Raw genomic sequence first — 20,898 nt, 5'->3', positions numbered from 1 at the left:
GAGGAGCAGAAGGCATGACAGAACTGGAGGGGAGAGGGGATGGGGGAGGGGGAGGGAATGTGGGGGAGGGGAGGGGACGAGTGGGAGGGACGGGACGAGTGGGAGGGACGGGACGAGGGGGAGGGGATGAGGGGGAGGGGACGAGTGGGAGGGGGAGGGGACGAGTGGGAGGGGACGGGACGAGGGGGAGGGGATGAGGGGGAGGGGACGAGTGGGAGGGGGAGGGGATGAGTGGGAGGAGGGCGGAGGGGGCCGGTGGAGGGAGGGGAGGGGGGGTGCTGGAGGAGCGAGGGGCGGGGCGGCTGGTGGAGGAACGGGGAAGGGGCCGGGGAGAGGCCGGGGGCCGAAGGGACTCCCCTGGCAGCCCGCATAAGCGGATCCACGTTTCAGGACCGGGTGACCCCGAAGGTGCGCGCCAAGGGGGTGGGGGCGGGGGGCCGCACGCGCCCTGGGGCCTCGCAGGCGGAGGGGTCCTTTGCGCGGGCAGGAGGGGCCCCTTTGCGCCATTTACGCGGTTCTGCTTTCTGGGGGTCGCTCGCGTGGACATTTCGGGGCGGGAGAGGAAATGAAGTCTGAGCCCGCCCGAGGGAGGCCCCGCGGGTCCCCGCGTGCACGCGCACGGAGGCGCACACGAGCGTGCACGCGCGCCGCGGACGCACAGACGAGCCGAGCCTGGGAGCAGAGGTTTATTGAGCCGATGCGCCCCAGGCCAGGCCGCGTCCCCCCCTCGGCGCGGGCTCCAGGCGCGGGGCGCCCCTTCCGGTTCAGGGACCCGGTGGGGACACGAAGCAGCCGCGGCGGGAGCGCGGGGGGCCCGAGCGGCCGAGCTGAAGGGGCGAGGGCCGTGGGGGGCGCCGCGGGGGGCGCGGGCGGGGCAGCGACACAGGGTCCTGCGGGCGGGGCACACGTTTCGCTAGTGACGAAGAACCTGCCGTCCGTGGGTCTGCAGGGACGGGCGGGCGGCAGCGGGCGCGGGGGGCGGCGGGCGCGGCTAGAGCGCCCCCATCCCGGTGACCTCGGACGTCAGCCTAGGACAGACGCAGAGGGGCGAGGGGCGCCTCAGAGGCTGCGGGCCGCGGGGCCGCAGCGTGCCCCCTTCCCGCCCCCATGGGACTGGCACACCCCCACCCCCTGCGGCTCCTTCCTGACCCCAGGGGACCTGCCGAGGCCCCCCCCCTTCCTGACCACGAGGACCTGACGGTGACACCCCAAGCCCGCCCCGGGGACTGTTTGCACTGGGTGCGGCTGATGGGCGCCCAAGGACTGTCTGGGGGGCGGCAGCGGGCAGGCTGGTGGGCAGGGGGCAGGCTGGGGGGGCCGGTGTCCCTGGGGACGGCTCTTGCCCACGGCCTTCTCCGTCTGGGGGGGTGCTGGCTGCGCAGAAGCAGCTGAGGAGGGGCCCCGCGCCCCGCTCCCGGTGCCCCAGCAGGACCACCTCCCCAATCTCGGCTGCGGGCCAGGCCTTCTGTGCAGGGTCCTCCCAGGCCCCAAGCTAACAGAGCTGCGCCCCCTTGGCAGGCGCCGGGGCGGGGGTGCCGAGACCGTCCCCGGGGCACAGCCTGGCAGAAGGAGGCAGCAGGGGCTGGGCAGCACCAGCTCTCCTGGGCCTGAGCCCGCAGCTGGCACTGGGAAGGTCGCCCTGGGCGTGTGCAGTTCCCACCTGGCGCAGAGGCCTGGGAGAGACCCCAGTGGCAGCAAGGCTGGGCGGTGTGAGCCCCCCCCAACACCAACCCTGGACCTGGCCACCTGCCAGCCCAGTGCAAGCCTCGGGCCCAGCACCAGCTGCAGGCCTGGGGCTCCACGGAGGGGGGGGGGCCACGCACTGCCCATGCTGGCTCGGCGGGGGGGGGTACCTGCTGCCCATGCCAGCCTGGGGGGCACGTGCTGCCTGTGTGGAACGGGGGGGCACCTGCTGCCTATGCTGCTTTGGTGGGGGGCACCCACTGCCTGTGCGGGACTGGGGGGGGGGCACCCACTGCCCATGCTGGCTCAGTGGGGGGTACCCGCTGCCATGCTGGCTTGGTGGGGGGCACCTGCTGCCCGTGCTGGCTTGGTGGGAGGGGCACACACTGCCCGTGCTGGACTGGGGGGTCACCTGCTGCCCATGCTGGCCTGGTGGGGGGGGCACGTGCTGCCCATGCTGGCTTGGTGGGGGGGGGTACCTGCTGCCCGTGCTGGCTTGGTGGGGGGGGCACACACTGCCCGTGCTGGCTTGGGGGGGGGGGGCACGTGCTGCCCATGCCAGCTCGACAAGGGACAATGGAAGGAGAGAGCCTGCTGAATTCTGCCCCTCGCTCCTAGTTCTTACACTCTTTTACGAGGATGAAGAAATAAGAAGGCAAAATAACAAGCAGCAGCTTTCCCGGTGGCTGCGTGTGGACCAGGCTGGGCTATGCCGCTTGCCCCCCAGGCCCGACGTCCAGGGACTCGTCCTGGACCGAGCGGACATTGCTGGCGGGGAGGCTATGCCTTCTGGCTGCACTGGGCCGTTTGGGGGTGACCGGTGAAGACGGGGCCTGGGGGATGGATGCTTCCCCACGTCCCCTCCCAGCGAGAACCCACGCGGAGCAGGGCACAGGCTGGAGGCGCGGGCTGGGGCGCTGCCTTCCCCCGGGGCGGCCGCGGGCCCCGCTGCGCCCACCTGGCGTTGATGAGGTACTGGGCCAGGCTGATGTTGGCCGGGCTCCCCGTGATGGTGATCTGGCGCTCCGAGGACCCTTCCGTGGCGTTGGCGATTTTGATCTGCGCGCCAGACATCTGCCGGATTTCATTGATTTTGGTCCCTTGGCGTCCAATTATACAACCTATTAGCTAGAAGAGAGCAGGGCGGGCCTCAGGGAAGAGCCGGGGCACGCTGCCCGCCCCGGGCCCCCGGGGCCTCTGGAAGGAAGGCCCTGCCGGCGGCTCCTGGAGGGGCCTCAGCGCACGCAGGGCCCAGACGCGCTGCCCAGGCCCTGGCCGAGGGGTCGGGAGGCCTGCGGCCGGCGGCTCTGCCCACCACGCCCGCGGGTCCCCTGGGAGCCAGCGGGGGCCACCCGAGGCCTCCAGCCAGGCGCGTGCCACGCCTGCACCCGCTCCTCTGCAGAGGCAGCCCTGGGCGCGCCTGGGGAGGCTTGCCGGCGTCTGCGGGACGTTTCTGACGACACGCCAGGTCCCCTTGCCGCGCTGCGCCCTCTGCTTACAGCTGGGGTGAAGGTCCGTCTCCACAGCTGCCGGGGCACACGGGCTGGCCAGCTCGTGTGGTGGGGGCAGCTGGGGCCCAAGACCCTGCCCCGGGCGGCCGCGCAGCCACCGAGAGGACCTTGCATGGGCCACCCTGCCTGGGGGCAGTGGGGCCCAGGGCTGCTTGAGGAGGGGCCGCGGCACTGGGACGTCCCGGGGAGGCAGAGCGGGGTGGAGGAGCGGCCGGGGAAGGAGGGGAGGCGCGGCAGCGCGGCAGCCCACCCCACCCCGCAGAGCGCCTGGGAAAAGCCCGGGTCATCTGTCCCCGCAGAGGATGGAGAAGGGATGGCTTCCAAGTGCCCGGCCTCCCGGGGCGGGTCAGGAAACGGTTCCTGTTCCCATGTCAGTGAAACGTCGCGGGGAGGTGCGCCGTGGGTGGGCAGCGCGCAGCCCTCTCCTTCCTGGGCCGCACCCTGGGCACCTCGTCCAGGCCACCCTCCCACGGGGCCAGCCGCCCAGCCCCGCGGACCCCTCCCACGCCCCCTGACAGAGGGCACCCCGTCCTCCAGGTTAGCCCTGGCGTCCGGCAGCAGCTGCCCACGGTTCTCCATGGCGGCTCCAGCGCTGGCCACGTGCAGGGGGGCTGCTGGGAAGTGACGGCAGCGCCTCTGCCCCGCCGCTGCGAGCAGGGCGCTGTGGGGGCTTGAGCACCCCGCCATGGCCTCAGGGCGCCGGCTGGAGGCTGCTGCGGGCCTGACAGCGCTCGCCTTCTCCCAGAGCCGGGAGGAGTGGGTGGCTGTCCTGTCTCGTGGTGCCCCCCCCCCAACCGCAGCCTTTGGCTCCTGCTGCCTGACGGCTCCAAACCCCCTGGTTAAAAGGCCTCGACCCCACGGACCACCGCCCCCCGGCTCGCTGACCTCGGCGTCTCCGGGGCCCTGCGCACAGGCTCCCACGTACAGGAACGCGGCTCAGCCGGCAGAGGGAAGGGCCAGCTGGGGTCAGGAGGCCAGAAGTGGGCTCGGGCCAGCTCGTCTGCCCCAGGCCTCGGTGCCCGCAGGAGGGCCGAGCCAGTGTCCCGAGGGGCAGCCAGGGACGAGCGCGCCTCTGACCCTGGGGTCTCCTCCGGGAACGTAAAGGAAGCCTCCTGAGTGCCCGAGCCGACCCAGGCCTCTCAAGGCTGCGAAGCCACCACCCCCAGGGACCTTGGAGCCCCGCCTCTGGCCTCCTCCCGGGGATGCCCAGTGGGCACTGCATGTCCGTGTCCCCGGAGGGTCGCCCGCAGCACCCTGCAGGTCAGTGGGGCAGGGGCCTCGGCAGGCACTGCGTGGTGCAGGGCAGAGCAGGGGTGATGCGTGGACGAAGCGGGCTTTGCGGCCGGCAGTGGAGCCACAGGGCTGGGGACGGCTCAGAAGCCCTGCTGGGGCGGCTGGGGACCCCCCCCTGTGCTACCAGCGGCCACCAGGGCAGACCGGCTGTTCTGCGGGATGTGTGTGCCATCCGCTTCGGCCACAGCGTGCCCCTCATCAAAGAGGCCCTTCCCTTTGGTAAACGGTGGTGACGTGTAAACACCAGCGTAAGCTCCCTTGAGATTTTAACCAAGAAAAGGGGACTGGGCAAGGTGGCAGGCCAGTGTCAGGACAAATGCACGTGTTCCTTGCCCTTTTCTCCAAAATGGTGGCAGGAGGCTGCCCCCATGCGTGCCCTCGGCCGAGGTGGAACTGCGCCCGGCCCTGCATCCGAGGTGCCGCCGCGCGGGCGCTTCCGGGGGCCAGGAGGAGGGCCTCGCTGCCGCCAACAAGGGCCGAGGACAGTTGCCGTCCTTCTGAGGAGAGCCGGCCAGGGTGGGCTGGGGACGGGCTTGACCTCACTGCCCTGAGGTGCCCACAGGAGGTGTAAGTCAGCTCCCCCAAGAGGCTTGTGGCTTCTTGTTTGATGAAGCTTATTTTGGTTTTAAAGCAATTATTTGGATAAGAGTGAGATACCCCATATTAGTGAAAGAATGATTTAGGATTTTAGGCTAAAAAGGAAAAACAATCTGCAGGGCAGAACATTCCACGTCTGTTAGTCACTGGGATGGGGAGACCCAGTAGGCAGCGGGAGCTGCAGATGCCGAGGACGAATCACAGCGGGAGGAAGGGGATGGGGCGGATGGGGGGCGGGGGAGGACGGGGTGGGGAGGGGGTGCAGGGGAGGGGCGGGGTGGGCAGGGGCGGGGTGGGGGCAGGGCGGTGCAGAAAGCCCTGGAAGCAGAGCTCCTTTCCTTTACGGACCCTCGGGGGCACTGAATTCCCTGCAAGGACCGACCGCTGTGGCCTGGCCTGAGGTGCTTTGTCCTGCTGCTGTTTGGGTCGGCCTGACCTGGGCAGTGCTTGTGGGAGATGCGGCCTGTGTGAGCAAATCCTCCCGAGTCTGTGCGCCTCGTGCTGCTCTGAGGCGAGGCAGGATCGAAGAAAACCTGGGCAGACTCTGCACCCAAGTGGCCGCGGGGAAGAGGGGCCCCGGAAAGGACACCGCCAGCCTGCACCTCCCTGTAAGGAGCCCTTGGGCTGCTCCTCATCCGAAAAGCGAGGAAGGGCTCCTCTCCTCTCAGAGGGCCGCCAGGTGAGGGCCACGGGGTGAGGGCCACGGGGTGAGGGCCGCCGGGTGAGGGCCACGGGGTGAGAGGGCCACGGGGTGAGGGCCACGGGGTGAGGGCCGCCGGGGTGAGGGCCACGGGGTGAGGGCCACAGGGTGAGGGCCATGGGGTGAGAGGGCTGTGGGGTGAGGGCCGTGGGGTGAGGGCCGTGGGGTGAGGGCCGTGGGGTGAGGGCCACGGGGTGAGGGGGCCGCGGGGTGAGGGGGCCGCGGGGTGAGAGGGCCCACGGGGTGAGGGCCACGGGGTGAGAGGGGTGTGGGGTGAGGGCCACGGGGTGAGAGGGCCGCCGAGTGAGGGCCGTGGGGTGAGGGCCGTGGGGTGAGGGCCACGGGGTGAGGGCCGTGGGGTGAGAGGGCCACGGGGTGAGGGCCGTGGGGTGAGAGGGCCACGGGGTGAGGGCCGTGGGGTGAGAGGGCCATGGGGTGAGGGCCGCGGGGTGAAAGGGCCACGGGGTGAGAGGGCCGCGGGGTGAGGGCCGTGGGGTGGAGGGGCCGCCTGGTGAGGGCTGCGGGGTGAGAGGGCTGCGGGGTGAGGGCTGTGGGGTGAGGGCCACGGGGTGAGAGGGCCACGGGGTGAGAGGGCCACGGGGTGAGAGGGCTGTGGGGTGAGGGCTGTGGGGCGAGGACCACAGGGTGCGGCTGCAGGGTCCCCTCTGCTGGGCCCGGGCTCTCCGGTCCCCCTTCTCCTCCCTCAACAGCAGGCCTGGTGTTCTCTGTGTTTCTAACGGTGGGTGTGGTAGGTCACTGTGAACGAGCAGGACTAAGCTTTGAGGGGGTTTGAGGCGCTGACCTGGTTACTGCAAAGCAGTGGAGGTGCTGACGCCCGCAGTTCCAGGGCAGAAAAGGCCTGCTGGTGTCTTAGCTGAAAAGGCGGCACACACAGCCATTGCCACTTTCTAACCCAGAGGAACCCTGCCCTGGCTGCTCGGGCCGTCACCCCAAGAGCACGTGGAGCACACGCCCTGGTGTCTTGGTTTTGGGATCATAAATCAACATTCTTAGGAGTACCCGAGGATTCAGCGAGCGGTCCTCCCTCCTAGTGAGACCGGGCGCCGCGCCGGGGGGGAGCCCCTGAGGCCACGCCTGGGCAGCCCCGAGGCAGGCGTGGGCTGCTGTGTGTACGTCCAGCGACGCTGCCAACCTCAGCTCGGCTGGAGTCCAGGCTTAGAGTGGGCCCAGCCTTGGGCAGACTCATGGGGGACCCCAAAAACCCTCCCATGGAAGCAAGGCACACAGGGCTGGGCTGGGGGTCCACTCCAGAGCACCCGGGGCACCCTCGTCCTTCAGGGGCCGGCCCCGAGCCGGGCAGCACTGGTTAAGCTGGGGCCTGAGTCCTGGCTGACCCCAGACGCCTCCTTCCAGACCCTTGTTGAACAGTTGAGGGTGTGAAATCACACACCTTCTACTAGCATTTAACCCACTTAAAGTGAGAAAGGAAAAAGGTAAAGAAAAGGAACACTGCAGGGGGATATCCGGGAGCAGGAGCAGGAGCAGGTGGGGTAGGATCTGCGCGGCGGGTCCCCAAGGAACCCTCTGCCCCAGGATGCTGAGCTGACGGCCACCCCGCCCAGGGACCCCAGAGCACAGCAGGGCCCGGGGCATACTCACATCGTTGGGAATGGTGAGCGCGTGAGTGCTGGCTGGGGCGCCGGCATCCAGACCTGAGCACAGAAGGGACACAGTTAGGCTGGCACGAGGACTGTGTGTGCCACCACCACTCGCCCCCCGAAGATGAGGGGCCTCCAAAGCCCAGAGCCCCCGGGCCCTTCAAACTTCTGGCCCCCAGACTGCAGGCCCAACCTCCTGAGTCTTAATGTCTCAAAAAAAAGAAAAGGAAAAGGGAAAAAGACAAACCCAAGCAGAATGAGATGTTGCATTTTCCGTTTTGGACGTACATTTCTTTTTTTTAGGAGGTACCGGGGATTGAAACTGGGACCTTGTATGTGCAGAGCAGGTGCTCAGCCCCTGAGCTGCACCCCCTGCCTGCATCATTCTGTAAAGCCTTTGTGATGCTTTTCCCAAACACCTGGAAAGCACTGAGCTTATGTAAGGCGCCGCGGCCCTGCAGGTGCGGTTCGCTGGACGCAGCACATGCCCAGCACGGCCGCGCTGGCCTCGGGGAGGCGGTGGGGGGCCCCGGCTGGCCGGGCGCTGCCTCTCCCTGGGCTCAGAACCCCCGTGGTTTAGAGTGGCTGCTCGGAGCTCTTGGGGCGCCACGGGACAGGCCTGGCCAGCGCTGGCCGGGCTGCACACACACAGCCGGCGGCAGGGGTGCCGTGTGCTTAGCTGTCGGGGGGCTGCGTGCTGTGACTGAGGACGACGCGGCGGCGCTGGCAGCCGGGCCCACCCCACGCTCTGCCAACGGAGCAGGAGCCTGAACGTCGCTGGGCTCAAGCAGCAGCTGCTGGGCACGAGGAAGACCAGCCCACACGGACGTTCTTACGCAGGAAACGAAGCACGGGCCTAATTCACCTCACCGCCCGCATTTTTGTCTCTAACAATCCCAGTCTAGTACTCATGAAATAAAAAGCAACTCTTGGCAGCTGAAGCACTTTAGGAAGAGTGACAACTAGCAGACGACAGCGCTGACGATACGGCGAGCAGGGCCGCGGCGCGGGGCGGGCGTCAGGCCGGCCCTCCCGTGCCTGCGTCCTCATCTGGGGGCAGCTCAGACCCGGTGCCCCCCGTGGAGACCCCGGAGCTCCTGCCCCTGGCCCGGGGTCCCAGGCCCTGCAGCTGCGCCCAGACCAGGCGCCAGGGCTTCGCCGCCCCAGCTGGGGCCCCCTCCCCACACCGGCCCTCCCGGCCCTGGCTCCGCCCTCACCCCTCGGCCAGGCCCCCCAGTCCAGGGGCTGCCAACGACCACCTCAGTGCTGTCGCCTCAGTGCCACTCCAAACCCTCAGCCCCCCGCACAGGCCCCTGCGCCCCCCATCCCCAGCAGACCCCGCCCAGCCCCGCAGGCCCCGCCCCACCCCCACTCCCACAGGCCCCCCAGCCCCGCAGGCCCCGCCCCACCCCCACTCCCACAGGCCCCCACCCCAGCAGGCCCCGCCCCACCCCCACTCCCACAGGCCCCCAGCCCCGCAGGCCCCGCCCCACCCCAGCAGGCCCCCACCCCAGCAGTCCTGGCTAGCCATGCTCTCCCCAGTACCCCCCCGCTGACACACACCGGTGTCCCCCACCCCGGCCTCCTCTCCCCTCCACAGCGCCCGTGTCACCTAAAGGAGCTTCCCTTCTCCTCCCCGGGGAGAGCGCCTCCTGCCAGGGAGGGAGCCCCAAGGCTGAGCCCCCGCCCGACGCACTGGGGGGTCAGGTGGGGGGTGTTGAATGAATCCACTCCAAATAGTCTGTTATTTTCCTTTTGCTTACCTAAACCTAGAGTTTCTATTCTTTTCTTTTCATAAACCTATTTTTAATACAGCATTTATTTGGTTTCTCACACACGCACATTCCGTAAGAGGTGGCATTTAAGATGCCATTTAAAGAACTTCCTCGCCCTGTCTGTGCTCTGGACGACTCCAAAGCGCGCCTCATCTGCTGGACTGGTGTGTTTCCATCGAGGGGAGTGTCCAGATCCTCTGAGAGCAGGAAAGTTCAAGGACGAACATGCAGTCTCATCCACCTGAAGCACGGCACCCTGTTCCCAGGGCTGCCAACGGGTGAGGATGGTGACAGCCACGGGGGCCGAGGCCACACCACGAGCGGCTCTGGGGACCCTGGCGCTGGCACCCAGGCGCTCATCCTGCGATGACAGGCGGCGCCGTAACCGCACACGCTCTAGAACTTTCCTCTCCCTCTCAGTGATGGGGTTTTGTGTTGACTGAACTGGAAACAGCCTGCGCTGGAGTGGCCGAGCATGGGGGTCGGGCCAGCCGCGCGCGCCCCCACCTGGGCCTGCCTGGACGGCCCCCGCAGCAGGCAGGAGGGGCAGGTGGTGAGGGCCGCCCCTGGGGCCTGCCCGGAGAATGCCTGTGCCCCCTCGGCAGTGAGGGCGGCCACAGCCCCTCCCGTGGATGGTCCGTGGGCGTGTCCTCCCATGCTGCTGGGCCAGCCTGGGGCGGAGGCGGCAGCGCTTCCCTCATGAGGACGCCCCACCCCCCGAGCCCTCCAGTCCCGCCCCGTGCACCGCCATGCTGGGCCTGGAGGGACCTGGTCAGCGCCCCTGCGGCCTTGAGCGCCCCCGTGGGGCTGGCTCCTGCGCCCCCGGGGCCGCACCCCCGTAGCCACGTCTGGGAGCATCAGAAAGGACGGGGCACGGCCAGCCGGTGCTCGCCTCAGGGCGCCCCTATCTGCTGGGGGCTGCGGGCTCCCACCACGCGGCACGGCCTCCCAACAGAACCCCTGGAGGACCTGCGCGGCCCCCGGTGCGTTCCGGCCGCTCGGCACAGCCCACCCGCGTCCTCTCGGTGCAGGCTCGGGCCTTGCCCGTGGACCAGGGTGCGCAGAAGCGCCCGCCACGCCGCCCGCCGTCGCCCGCGCAGGGCCAGGGTCCCGCCCCCTGCCCCGGTGGCCCTTGTGGTGGACGCTCGGGCCCAGTGCAGTGCTTTACCTGACGCCTGGCCCATCAGATTTTGAGCTTCTTCGGAGGAGTGTAAAGGCAGCTTTTCTCCTGGAGAGCAAAGAAGAAACAGATTTAATGTTTTGCCCTCAAGGAGATAAGCAAGATCACTTCAACTAGGGAAGCTCAAAATATGACCGTCCGCGGCAGGCGGCCCGGGCCTTCCCGGGGGGCGCCCTGCGCAGCGCTGCGCCCAGCCCAGGCCAGCCCGGAATCTCTCCCGCGGCGCGGCGTGGGGTGCACGGGCAGCGGGCTGCTGGAGGCGGCCTCCGGGTGGGCTGCGGCTGCGGCGGCAGCAGGGCCGCCCCAGCCAAGCGCAGACCCGGGGGGCCGAGGGCGGCCGCCGGGCAGCGTCGAGGGAGCGCAGCAGGCAGCCCGCCGCCCCGCCCGGCAGCGCGCCCCGCGCGTTCGCCGCCCTGGTGCACGCGTCCTCCTGGCCGCACTGAACAAGGGGTGAGAGCGAGGCAGGCCCGGGCGAGAGGAGGGCAGTAGGGGGCGCGGTACGTACCGGGGAAAGCGGGGTTGGTCTGTCCGAGGGGAGGAAAGGGGGTTTGCTGCATGGCCAACTGGTGGAGCTTGGTCAGCTGCTGGGGGTAGGAGGACACGAGAGCTAAGAAGGTTGTCGTCGTGGAGCAGTCACCAAACAACAGGCAGGCGCAGACCCACCACAGCGCGCGGCGGGCGGGCGGGCAGTGCTGGCGTCCAGGGCCTGGCCTGGCGGCACCAAGGGAGCAGCTCAGGGACCCGTGGGCGGGGGCAGTGCCAAGGTGGGCCGTGGGTGAGCAGGGGTGGTGCTGGGGAGCCTGAGTGCAGGAGGGGCACCCCAACCGGCGGGGGGGGCCGGGGAGCCCGCGTGCAGGAGGGGCACCCCAACTGGCAGGGGTGGCGCTGGGGAGCTGAGTACGGGGGGAAGGGTACCCCATCCAGATGGGGTGGTGCTGGGGAGCCCACATGCAGGAGGGGGCACCCCAACCGGCAGGGGCAGCACTGGGGAGCCCGCGCGCAGGGCTACTGGCCTCTCGCGGGCTGCTGTGGGGGCAGTGGGGGGAGCAGTTTGTGGGGTGGCAGCTGCCAGGGCCCCCCGGGAGGGCTCTCCAAGCTGCAAAGCTGAGACTGTGCAGCGTCTCCAGCTGTTGCCACAAGAGCATCTCGTGGACAAGCTTCGTGTCTGTTTCGCAAACCCCCACCCACTGGCCCCAGGGCTCTGCAGACCCCGCCAGCCTCGCCCGCGGGGCCCACGCCCGCCACAGCAACACTTCCTGGGTGCTGCCCTGGCCACCGTTGTCTGGGCAGCTCCCTGGAGGGCGTGACGGGCGCCGGGAGGGCTCTCCTTCAGGAGCTGCCCTGGCCTGCACCCCGTTCTGAGCAGCCAGCCCCTTGCCCCGTCCTCCCCGCCCCCGACTCTGCCACAGATTTTAGTTATTTTATCATTTCTTAAATGAAAACTAAAAACAAGAGAAGATACAGGTGAAGGTGGCCACGCGGGGCCAAGAGGCGCTGACCGCCAAGCCCTCCCCTTGGTCGTCCGCGAACTCAGGTGGGAGGCCGGACGGGGACGGGGACGGGACGGGAGCTCCCAGCTGCTGTCCTCAAAGCTAGGCCAGCGCCGAGCACCCTGCGGTGGGCCGCGCTGCCCTGAACCTGAGCGCCCCTGCGGGACCTGGGGTGAGCAGGGCCCCCTGAGGGGGGATGGGGCCCTCCAGGGCGGACTGCACGCCCCAGGGCTGACAGCTTCCCTGTCCTGTCCCCAGTCTCCAGTCGTCCCCAGTGCGAGGCGCCGCACCGCTGCTCACCCAGCAACACCCACGCTCTGGGCTCCCGGGGTGGGGAAGGCTCCGGTTCCCGGGGCTTGGCGCCAAGCACTCAGGGCAGAGGCGCGGGCGGGCGTCTCCGTCCGCAGGTGCAGGAGCGTCCTCCTGAGAACTCATCCCAGAGGGAGGGGCCTGCCACACAGCGTGTCCTGGACAGGATGCGCCCCCAGCCCACCGTGCCTGCGGGCATCGGAGCAGGCGGTGCACAGGCTCAGGCACTGGCCCCAAGGGCGGTCAGCACCAGGAGACGTGCAGAGGCCCACCCGCCAGGGGCCTCAGCCCCACCTCTGAGATAGACCCTTTGCTGGCAGGAGCCACTGAGGTTTTAGGCGCTGCTTGTTGCTGCAGCAGAAGCTGACCAGTACGCCCCGTCTCCAGGCCAGCTCCTGTGGCTGTGCCTGCACACTGCATCTTGCCTGGCCTCCTGCCCCTCCCTCTGTGGGGACACGACTGGCGCCCATGGCAGGACGCTCTTCCACAGCAGCCCCCGGCCTGCGGGCTCGAGGTGGGCCTGCTTGGAGCGAGCCGCTGGTCCTGGGCTCTGCTGTCCTGGCCAGGGCACTGCAGGGGCTCAGGTCAGGGGGCGTGATTCGGGGTCAAATTCAGCCCCAAGCCTCCACCAGTGCAGAGTGCTGTGAAGGCTCCTGCAGGCCCGGGACCTGGGGCTCGTGGGGGCTCCTGGCGGCACCTGCCACCAGGCCTCCCGGAGTGCCAGCTGCTGGGCCCTGGGAGCCGGATCCCCTGCACTGCCGCCTGTGCCATGGCTGCGTGGCCAATTCCCTCGCTGGCTGGTCTCAGTGTCTGTCCATGACGGTACGTGGGCGTGTTAATGTACTTGCGTGGATTTGCACCCGCGCCCTCTGGAGAAGGTGCCGCAGGCTGGCATGCCCCAAGCAGGCCAGGAAGGCCCGGTCACCGGGACTCCAGCCACAGGCTTGCACAGCCGATGCGTGTTTCCTTCCCATCTGTCCCCCTCACCCGACTCCTGATCGCCACGGAAGACAAGGGGACTCATTATCGACACCTGAGCAGACAGGGAGCCCGAGCAAGGGCCCTGGGGGAGGCTGGCCCCCGCCACCCGCTGCCCGCTCTGGAGGGAGGGGCCTTGCTCCGCTGCCGGGGAGCGGGAGAGGCAGAGTCACTGCTCTGGTAGCGGACAAGAGAGCGTATGCTCGAAAGGAAGCGCGTCTGCACCCTGGCCGACTAGAGCACTGTGTGAGGGCAGGGTGCTGCCTGGCCAAGGCGCTCCGTCCCAAGTCATGGCCTGGAAGGCCCTCGCTGCCTCCCTGCACCACGCCCGAGGGGGACGCCGGCGCGGCGCGGGGAACAGCAACTCATTCCGGGCGCACGGCCGACAGGCGCTGTGCCTCGAAATCCCATCTATCCTGGCGTTTCCACTCGTTCTGGAATTTCTTGACAATTACCACAGGACTCTTGGGAGACAGTAAGAAATCCCACCGCTGGAGACGACAGACAACGTGACGAGACACCCGGGTTCCTTGGTTCCGTGTCGGGCTGGCAGCTTCTCCTTTCCTAAGTCTGACGCCCTCCCAGCGGGTTTAGACGAGACAGGTCAGCGACCCACTGGCCTGCAGGTCTGGGGGTGCAGGCAACACGGTCAGGTGTGCCGCGCCTGTCAGGTTCCTCGACTTTACCGCCAGGCAGGCCGGACCCCCAGCCATCCCTGGCCCCGCTCTGCACAGCGGCCAGGGGACGTGGTCGGGCAGGGCATGGAGTGGCCACCCTGCCCTGGCTCAAGGGAGGAGGCCGGATGGGTGTAGCAGGTGCACCCAGTCTCTCCAAGCCTCAGTTTCCTAGTCTGTAAAATGAGGGACTCTGCAGGTCAGTGGGAATTGTGAAGTTTGACCACGGGTTGGCTGTCGCTAATGATTACTGTAAAGTCACCATGAGGCTTCCTGGCCTTTGCTCAGTCACCTCCCGCGTAGCTCGGGTCTGCTCCGGGAGCCACCAGCTGTGTGTATTATGCGTAGCGCCAAGTGGACTGCTAAGGCTGCTCCACCGACACCCAGGAAGGCTGACAGTCACAGGATCGACAATTCTGGACTTGTAGCTTCTCCTGCCTCGGTACACTTCCTGCTTTGTGTGAAGAAATGGCCTCCAAGCAAATAAATTAAAATCTCTCCTCCCCACCAAGTTGGGAAGGGACCGGGCTCACGCACGGCAGGGCTGCGGAAGCCCTCGGGAAGAGCGACCCAGTGAGTGAGCGCGGGAATGACAGAGGTCGGCCGGCATGCGTCCCATCTTGGCGCCACCCCTAACTGCTTGAGCCACTTCACTTCTAAGTGCCAAGAGCCTTCCCACTTTTGGGATAATTTCACTATTAAAAAAAAATCTGGCTGTTGGTTCTCACCAGCGCCTCCAAATCATTGGGAAGGAAGAGGAGAGAGGGCAGGGAAGGAGGGTTTTTAAAAATTCATTTGCTTGTGTGGCCATTTCTTCACACAAAGTAGGGGAGTGTCTTAGTCACCAAATGGGTGCCGATGCCAAGTACCAGCAATCTGTTGGCTTTTATACGGGGGATTTGGGGGAAAGCTTACAGTTCCAAGGCCAGAGCGAGGCAGCAGCAGCCGCCCTCTCCAAGGTCAGCACCGCAGGTCCCGTGCGCTGCCGCGTGGAGGAGCAGGACGGCCGCCACCTGCTGGCTCCAACCCTGCCCTGGGCGTCCTCCAGGCTCAGCTGCCGCCCGCCTCCCGCTCTCAGCCTCCAGCTGGCACAGGGCCTCTCAGGCTCCTCCCCTCCCTTGGCACGGGCTTGTGTCTTTACAGGCCCCAGGTCAGTCTCGGCTGTGCTCCGCTCTCCCCTGTCTCATCTGAGCTGTCAGGCACGTGGCTCATCTCTCCCGGGGCCTCAGCGGTGCAAGCCTTCTCCTTCTTGCCATGTGGCAGGATCAAAAATGACAGAGCTCTTTCTTCTGTGTGCCTGCCTGTCCCTGCGATTCCATCTGTACCAGACCCAGCAAGGGGGTGGGGACTCGGTTTGAGTCACGCCTCACCGATGAAGTCAAATCAAAAGCCTTAACAGCACTCTTAAGAGGTGATCTAACCAAAGGCCCCTCCGCTGAATTCAGCGCAATCAAAGGGATCACACCCAGAGGAACAGGTTAGCTACAAACAGAATCCTTCTTTCGGAGATTCATAAAATAATCTCAAACTGCCACAGGAAGGGAGCAAGGGGGGCAGGGGGAGGGGAAGGAAGGACCCCACCATAGCTATTTCTCTGTAGCTTGCCTTCAGAATACAAAAGCACAGACAACCGTCAATGTTCTCCAGCACACGGCTCAGCAAGTTACCACAAATCAAAGACCCCACGTGGGTCAGGGCACAGTCCACCACCGTGGCAGCTTTAATGGGCACTTTCCTTCCCCTTCCTGTGAAGTGCTCGCGTGTGCCTTTGTCCACTCCTTCACCGGCTGATTTTGCTGACTCTGTGGATTCTCACATTCCAGATACTAACCCAATTTGGTTTCATGCGGAAAAGATCTTAGTGCCATTTCACTCCCTCGTGGAGTCTTCTGACAAACAAAAGTTCTTTATTTCATTGTAGTCAAATTCACCGACATGTTCCTTCATGGTTTGTACTTTGTGTTTGCTTAAAAAATCCTTCCCGGGTTGAGAACCTGAGGATATTCTACTGTATTTTCCTCTAGAAAAGTGAAGGGTCTCCCTCCCGCGCCAGCCCCTGCTGTGTGAGGAAGTGGGCTTTGTTGCCAGCCCGTGGGAGACCCCCTCTCCAGGGCCATCACAAGCCATCCCCTCTCCGCCCTCACCTGCACGCAGCCCTGTCGAACGTCAGGTTTCTGCACATCTGCGGGTCAGCTCCAGGGCTCTGCGGTCTCAGCCAGTGCTTTCCTCTACCTACACCCAAACCACACTGTCTTTGTTACTCTGCCTCAAAATACATCTTCATATCTGATAGAACAAATCTTCTCATTCTGTCAGGAACATCTTGATTATTCTTGCCCTTTGCTCTTCAATATAAATTCAGTTCCTCAAAAACTCTGTTGGGATTTGGATTGGAATTGTTTTGCATCTGTACATCCATTTGGAAAGAGGTGACAATGTTAAAAGGCTTGGTGTCCCTAGCTGTGAACATGGTATATTGTCATCGTGGCCTTGGTTTCTGTTTGCCAAAAAATGGGTATGTTTAGATCCTTGTAAGACCCTCTTGAGATAGATCTGCAGGTTGACAATTGATTGCTTGCTATGCCACTGTCTTCTGTCTTTCACTGTTGCTGTTGAGAAGTCAACTGGTTTTGTCACTGTTCCTTTAATTTTCTTTTTCTGACTAATTTTAAGATTTATTTTTTGTCTTTGGTGTTACATGATTTTACTTTGATATGTCTAAGATGAATTTCTATTTATTTATCCTGCTTGGAATTTGTTGGTATTATTTCTGAATGTGAGGATCGGTTTCTGGAAAATTCTCAGCGCTTACTTCTTGGAACTTTGCCTCCCCAGTCTATCTTCTTCTCCTGGGGTGCCAATTAGATACATGTTCTTCCTTCTCACTCAATCCTCTATATCTGTGATTCTCAGACTTTAACATGTGAATAAGTGGCATGTAAAAGTGCAGATTCTGATTCTGAGAAGGGGGAGGCTGGAGAAATGGCACATCACGGGGCCATGGAACGGGTCAGTGGAAGAGGCTGTTCTTTTCACATAACCCCAGAGAGGGACAGGCAGAAAAAGCAAAGCCTGAACTCAGGTCCTCAGTGAAGGTGAACCCAGGCCTCCCGCTGATGAGGAGTGACTGCAGCAGCACTGCCCCGGGGGCGGGCAGGGGCCATGGGCTGGCCCTCCCCGACTCTGAGCTGCAGGCAAAGGCGGAGTGGAGCCTGCAAGCCGGGGGGCCTGGCACCCGCTAGGGCTGCTCTCTGCACTTCCTCCACAGTGAGGGGAGAGGAGCCCCTCTGCCCCACCTCCCCGTAGGGTTCTGGTGAGGAGGACGCAGGAGAAGTGGGCGGGAAGGTGCCCCCCCCCCAGGGGCCTGCACCCCTCTGCTAATGCGACCGTTATCCCAAGGGGCACCTCTGCTCATCCTGTGTCCACGGAATGGGCCGCGCCAGCAGAGTCGCTGTGATTGGGCGACGAGGCTGAAGGGGTGCTTTCAACGCAGGCCCTCCCTGTGCATCCTTCCACTAATTTCGTTCACTATTGCCACTCTTCAGTCACTAACAAACTCCTCAGCACTGGGTCAGATCCTGGTGTCCTCCACCCTTCCGTGTTCCTTGCAGCCTCTGCTAGAACCCAGCGGCTGGGGCGAGTCTGCCAGCTCTACCATGCGCGGACTTCTCGCTCCAGGCATGGGGCCTCTCTAAGCTCCCATGTCCTCGCGTGTGAAACAGGAAAAAAGGTCCTGGTATCTGTGGTGCAAGGCCCAGGTGAAAGAGCACATCTGGCAAAGTCTTTGTCAACTGCAACGTGAATAGTTTTTCTTGTTTTCTGCATCCCCAGAAATAAAGATTCAAACATAAGAGGGTATTATCAAAGTTGGTTAATTTCTCCCAGAAGGAAACAACTCCTTTGCGTAAGTGCACATGTAATCCCAGTGGCAGGAGCATGACGGGAGAGCGCAGCCTCCTCCCTGTGTGTGGCTCTGGGGTGTTCCAGGTGTCGGGGGTCTGCTCGCTTGTGCAGGGCGACCTGGCTCCCAGGACACGTGGGTGGCTCCTGAGGAAGCAGAGTCCCTGACGAGGCAGCCCAGCGACAGGGATGGTGCGGATGTCCTTTGAGCACTCCAAAGCGCTCTCCACCGTCCGGCTGTATGCTGTCTCCTCAGAACGCCTGCACAGCCACGCACAGCGCCTTCCCAGGGCTCTTAGTACGACACCACGATTCGTATGCCGAGAATTCGGAGGTAAATTGGCAACCCTGGGGGGTGGCGCGTCAGATTGTTAAATAATTACAAAGTAGAAAGCATCCTTTTAAATAGAGTACCACAATATGTACATTTTAGTTCTAGATAAACAAATACTATGATTTAAAAAATACAGTCTATGTGTCTGATTTATGGGCCCATGAATCTCAGTAAGATTACATTAATACTATAAAATGTATGTGCCAGCAATTTGGGTTGAGATATTTAAATTGCATTTTCAATATTATAAAATTAATATTTATTAGTATTTCCTAAAATTATATTTGGGTTCTAAGAAATTAAGACTTTAAAAATTTCTACTAAATATGAAACTTGGATAAAAACTGTCCTCCCAACCATCACCTATGCTCCTAAACATTCTTTTTATTTTTATTTAAAAGGGAAGAGTGATTATCTAAGTGGGTCCAAGTCTTCCCTTTTATATGCCTGCAAAAGAAAGCATTTAAGAAAGTTTCCACTGTTTTATTAATAACAGCTGCTCACCCAATCACATGACATCGGCATAAGAAAATAGAATTCCTTGCACAGAAAATCGTTTCCCGATAAATGACCAAGTGTTTAAATTGCTGTCACAGGCAACACGGCTATCAGGTCACAGAGCTCTAACATCTCGACCAGCTGGGCCTCAGCCTTCTGGGCAGGTGCACGTCTTCAGATGTCCAGGGCCTCCCCACACCCAGCACTCCGCGACGGCTGTGGCCTCCTGGTCCCTTCCGCGGGCTTGCGATCTGGAGCCCTCCAGCCTGCCTGCACAGGGCCCTCCACCTGCTCGCCGCGGTCACCGGTTCTAGCACCTTTCCTGGAATCAGTCGGTTCCAGCCTGGGGAAAGGGCATCCCCGTGCCTGGAGCCAGAAAGGTTTCCAGAAGATTCCTTAGTGACTCGGAGTTGTGGGGCGGGGTCTGGAGCGAGCCTGACAGCACCCGTGTCCCCACGCAGGGCCTGCGTGGGACAGCTGTGCCGTCCTCCTCTGGCATCAGGGTCGGCTTCTTGTCACCACTGCCGATGGCACACAGGCCACACCGGGGGGCAGGGGTGCTGCAGCCCTGGGGGCGTGGCAGAGGCTCGAGGGTTATTCGGTTATGGCAATCATCACCCAAGGCCTAAAAGCAGGACTTGAGAAGCAGCCTCCGGGGCAGACGGGCTGGGGGCCTCGGGCTGAGTCTGGGGTCACTTCAGGTCCTAACGACCCCCTAATTCTGTGCGGACAAGCAGGAGGCAGGAGCGCCCAGAGGCCAGCCTGCCCTCACCCCAGGCCCCTCCCTGCCCGCAGGGTTCTTCCGGGGCCCAGGAGCGCCCAGCTCGGGCCAGGCCGGGACCCCTCTGGGAGGTGGCTGCAGGGACCCCAAGTGGTTTAGGGCAGTGAGGAGGCTCCTACAGGGAACGCAGGCAGCCTTGTGGGGGACGCAGCCTAGCGGTGCGCCGCCTTCCGCCCCCTTCCTTCAGGGAGGCGGTATGGCCCTCCCTCCCTCCCCCCGCAGAGACCCCGGCGTATGCACAAGCCCTTCAGTCGGGGCTGCTGCCCTGCGCTCCCCCCTCACCGCAGGCTCTTCCGACCAGTGCATGCAGGCAAGTGCCTTCCGGTGGCTTCTCTCTACAGTTTACTTGAGGGTGTCGTCACGTCCAGCACTGACCCTCCACTTTAATGCAATCAAGAGATGCCATCGAGATGCAAGGGAGGAGCTCGAGGCCCACCCACCCTGGTGGCCTGGGGCAGGCGCGTTGAGGCGTAAGTGCCCCAGGCTGCGTTTTTGCGTGAAAACAAGGCCTGCTCTGGCCACTCGCCTGTGCCCGGGGCTCCGTACACAGTGGATCCCACCTCTCAATTTGGCTCTGAAAGGGGAACGGAACGGCACGTGCTGCCCCCGGCGCTCGGTACCCGCTTGCGCATTTTCAGAAGCGCGTTTGGTAATGGAGCATCTACTCCTCAGGTGCCCGCGTCTACACCTGCCCACCATGGAGACAGTGAGCGACCCCGTGGGTCACGAGGAGACCGTGGACTGCAGCCACTGAGGCCGAGGCCACAGCGTGAGTGAGTACGAGGCGGCCGAAGGCACTTGAGGCCAGGTGTGTCCAGAAAACAGCGTCAGTGGCCTGGCGCAGCTTTCTACTAGGAGGGACCGGAGCATGCGAGCCGGCCGGGGCAGAGGGAAGCACGAGGGAGCAGGGGCAGACTCACGTCCGGGTGCGGGATGGCGTACTGGCCCTGGATGGTGTAGGCCTGTGGAGGAGAGCTGCCGTTAGTGCCAGGGCCCCGGGGCTGCCGCCGTGGCGCCCCGCGTGAGATGGCCGTGGGCAGGGCGCACGTGTGCGGGTGGCCGGGAAGGCCCCCGGCTGGCTGTGCCCTGCACACGCCCGTCCCCACGGTCCCACCAGCTCGGGACAAATGGCAATTGGCCCAGGCGTGGGTGTGGGGCCTGGGAGGGGCATCCTGCGAGGCAGGGCTCCCCCAGGCGCCTTCGTGACCGGCAGTGAACCCCGAGGGGAGCCCCAAGCCCCTTCTCCTGAGGGCTGCAGAGAACTGAGCTTGGCCGAGGCCCTGGGTTGGAAGCGGCAATTTGGTGTGGAATGTTCTGACTCGTTCCTCCGCTTTTCTTGAAAGAAACACTCTAAGAAACGTGCCTCCCCTCTACCCCAGCAATAGGGTCTCTATCGTTAAGCTTTTGAACATTTAACCACCCCCCACCTCCCGCGGGAGTGAATAAACACGTGTAAGAAATATTTATCTCAATAAAACCAAACGAGAAAGCAAAGTTTTAAAGGTGGCCAAAAGCAATATTTCAAAAGCCATATTAAAGAACAGATGCAGATCAGTTGCAGAGTCGCCCCCCTTCA

The 20,898-nt window shown here is 64.2% G+C and overlaps 1 protein-coding gene across 11 annotated transcripts in view; it reads right to left on the bottom strand.

Moving 5' to 3' along the window:
- Window positions 1-673: 673 nt before the first annotated feature.
- PCBP3 (poly(rC) binding protein 3) overlaps window positions 674-20,898 on the bottom strand; it is a 398,007-nt gene continuing 377,782 nt past the window's right edge. For 8 of the 11 annotated variants that reach the window (XM_058296363.2, XM_058296361.2, XM_058296369.2 and 5 more), the window contains 6 exons: window positions 20,243-20,284; window positions 10,864-10,942; window positions 10,347-10,406; window positions 7,405-7,457; window positions 2,642-2,811; window positions 674-1,028 (listed from right to left, as the gene is read on the bottom strand). In XM_058296363.2, the coding sequence (XP_058152346.1) occupies window positions 992-1,028; window positions 2,642-2,811; window positions 7,405-7,457; window positions 10,347-10,406; window positions 10,864-10,942; window positions 20,243-20,284 (441 nt within the window). In that variant the 3' untranslated portion in view covers window positions 674-991. Of the gene's footprint in view, window positions 1,029-2,641; window positions 2,812-7,404; window positions 7,458-10,346; window positions 10,407-10,863; window positions 10,943-20,242; window positions 20,285-20,898 lie in introns of those variants that run through there. The other 3 variants (XM_058296366.2, XM_058296368.2, XM_058296370.2) reach the window with 2 other exon arrangements.

Source organism: Dasypus novemcinctus, chromosome 4, assembly GCF_030445035.2.
Source record: "Dasypus novemcinctus isolate mDasNov1 chromosome 4, mDasNov1.1.hap2, whole genome shotgun sequence".
NCBI lineage: Eukaryota > Metazoa > Chordata > Mammalia > Cingulata > Dasypodidae > Dasypus > Dasypus novemcinctus.
This window is presented reverse-complemented; position numbering and strand designations above follow the sequence as displayed.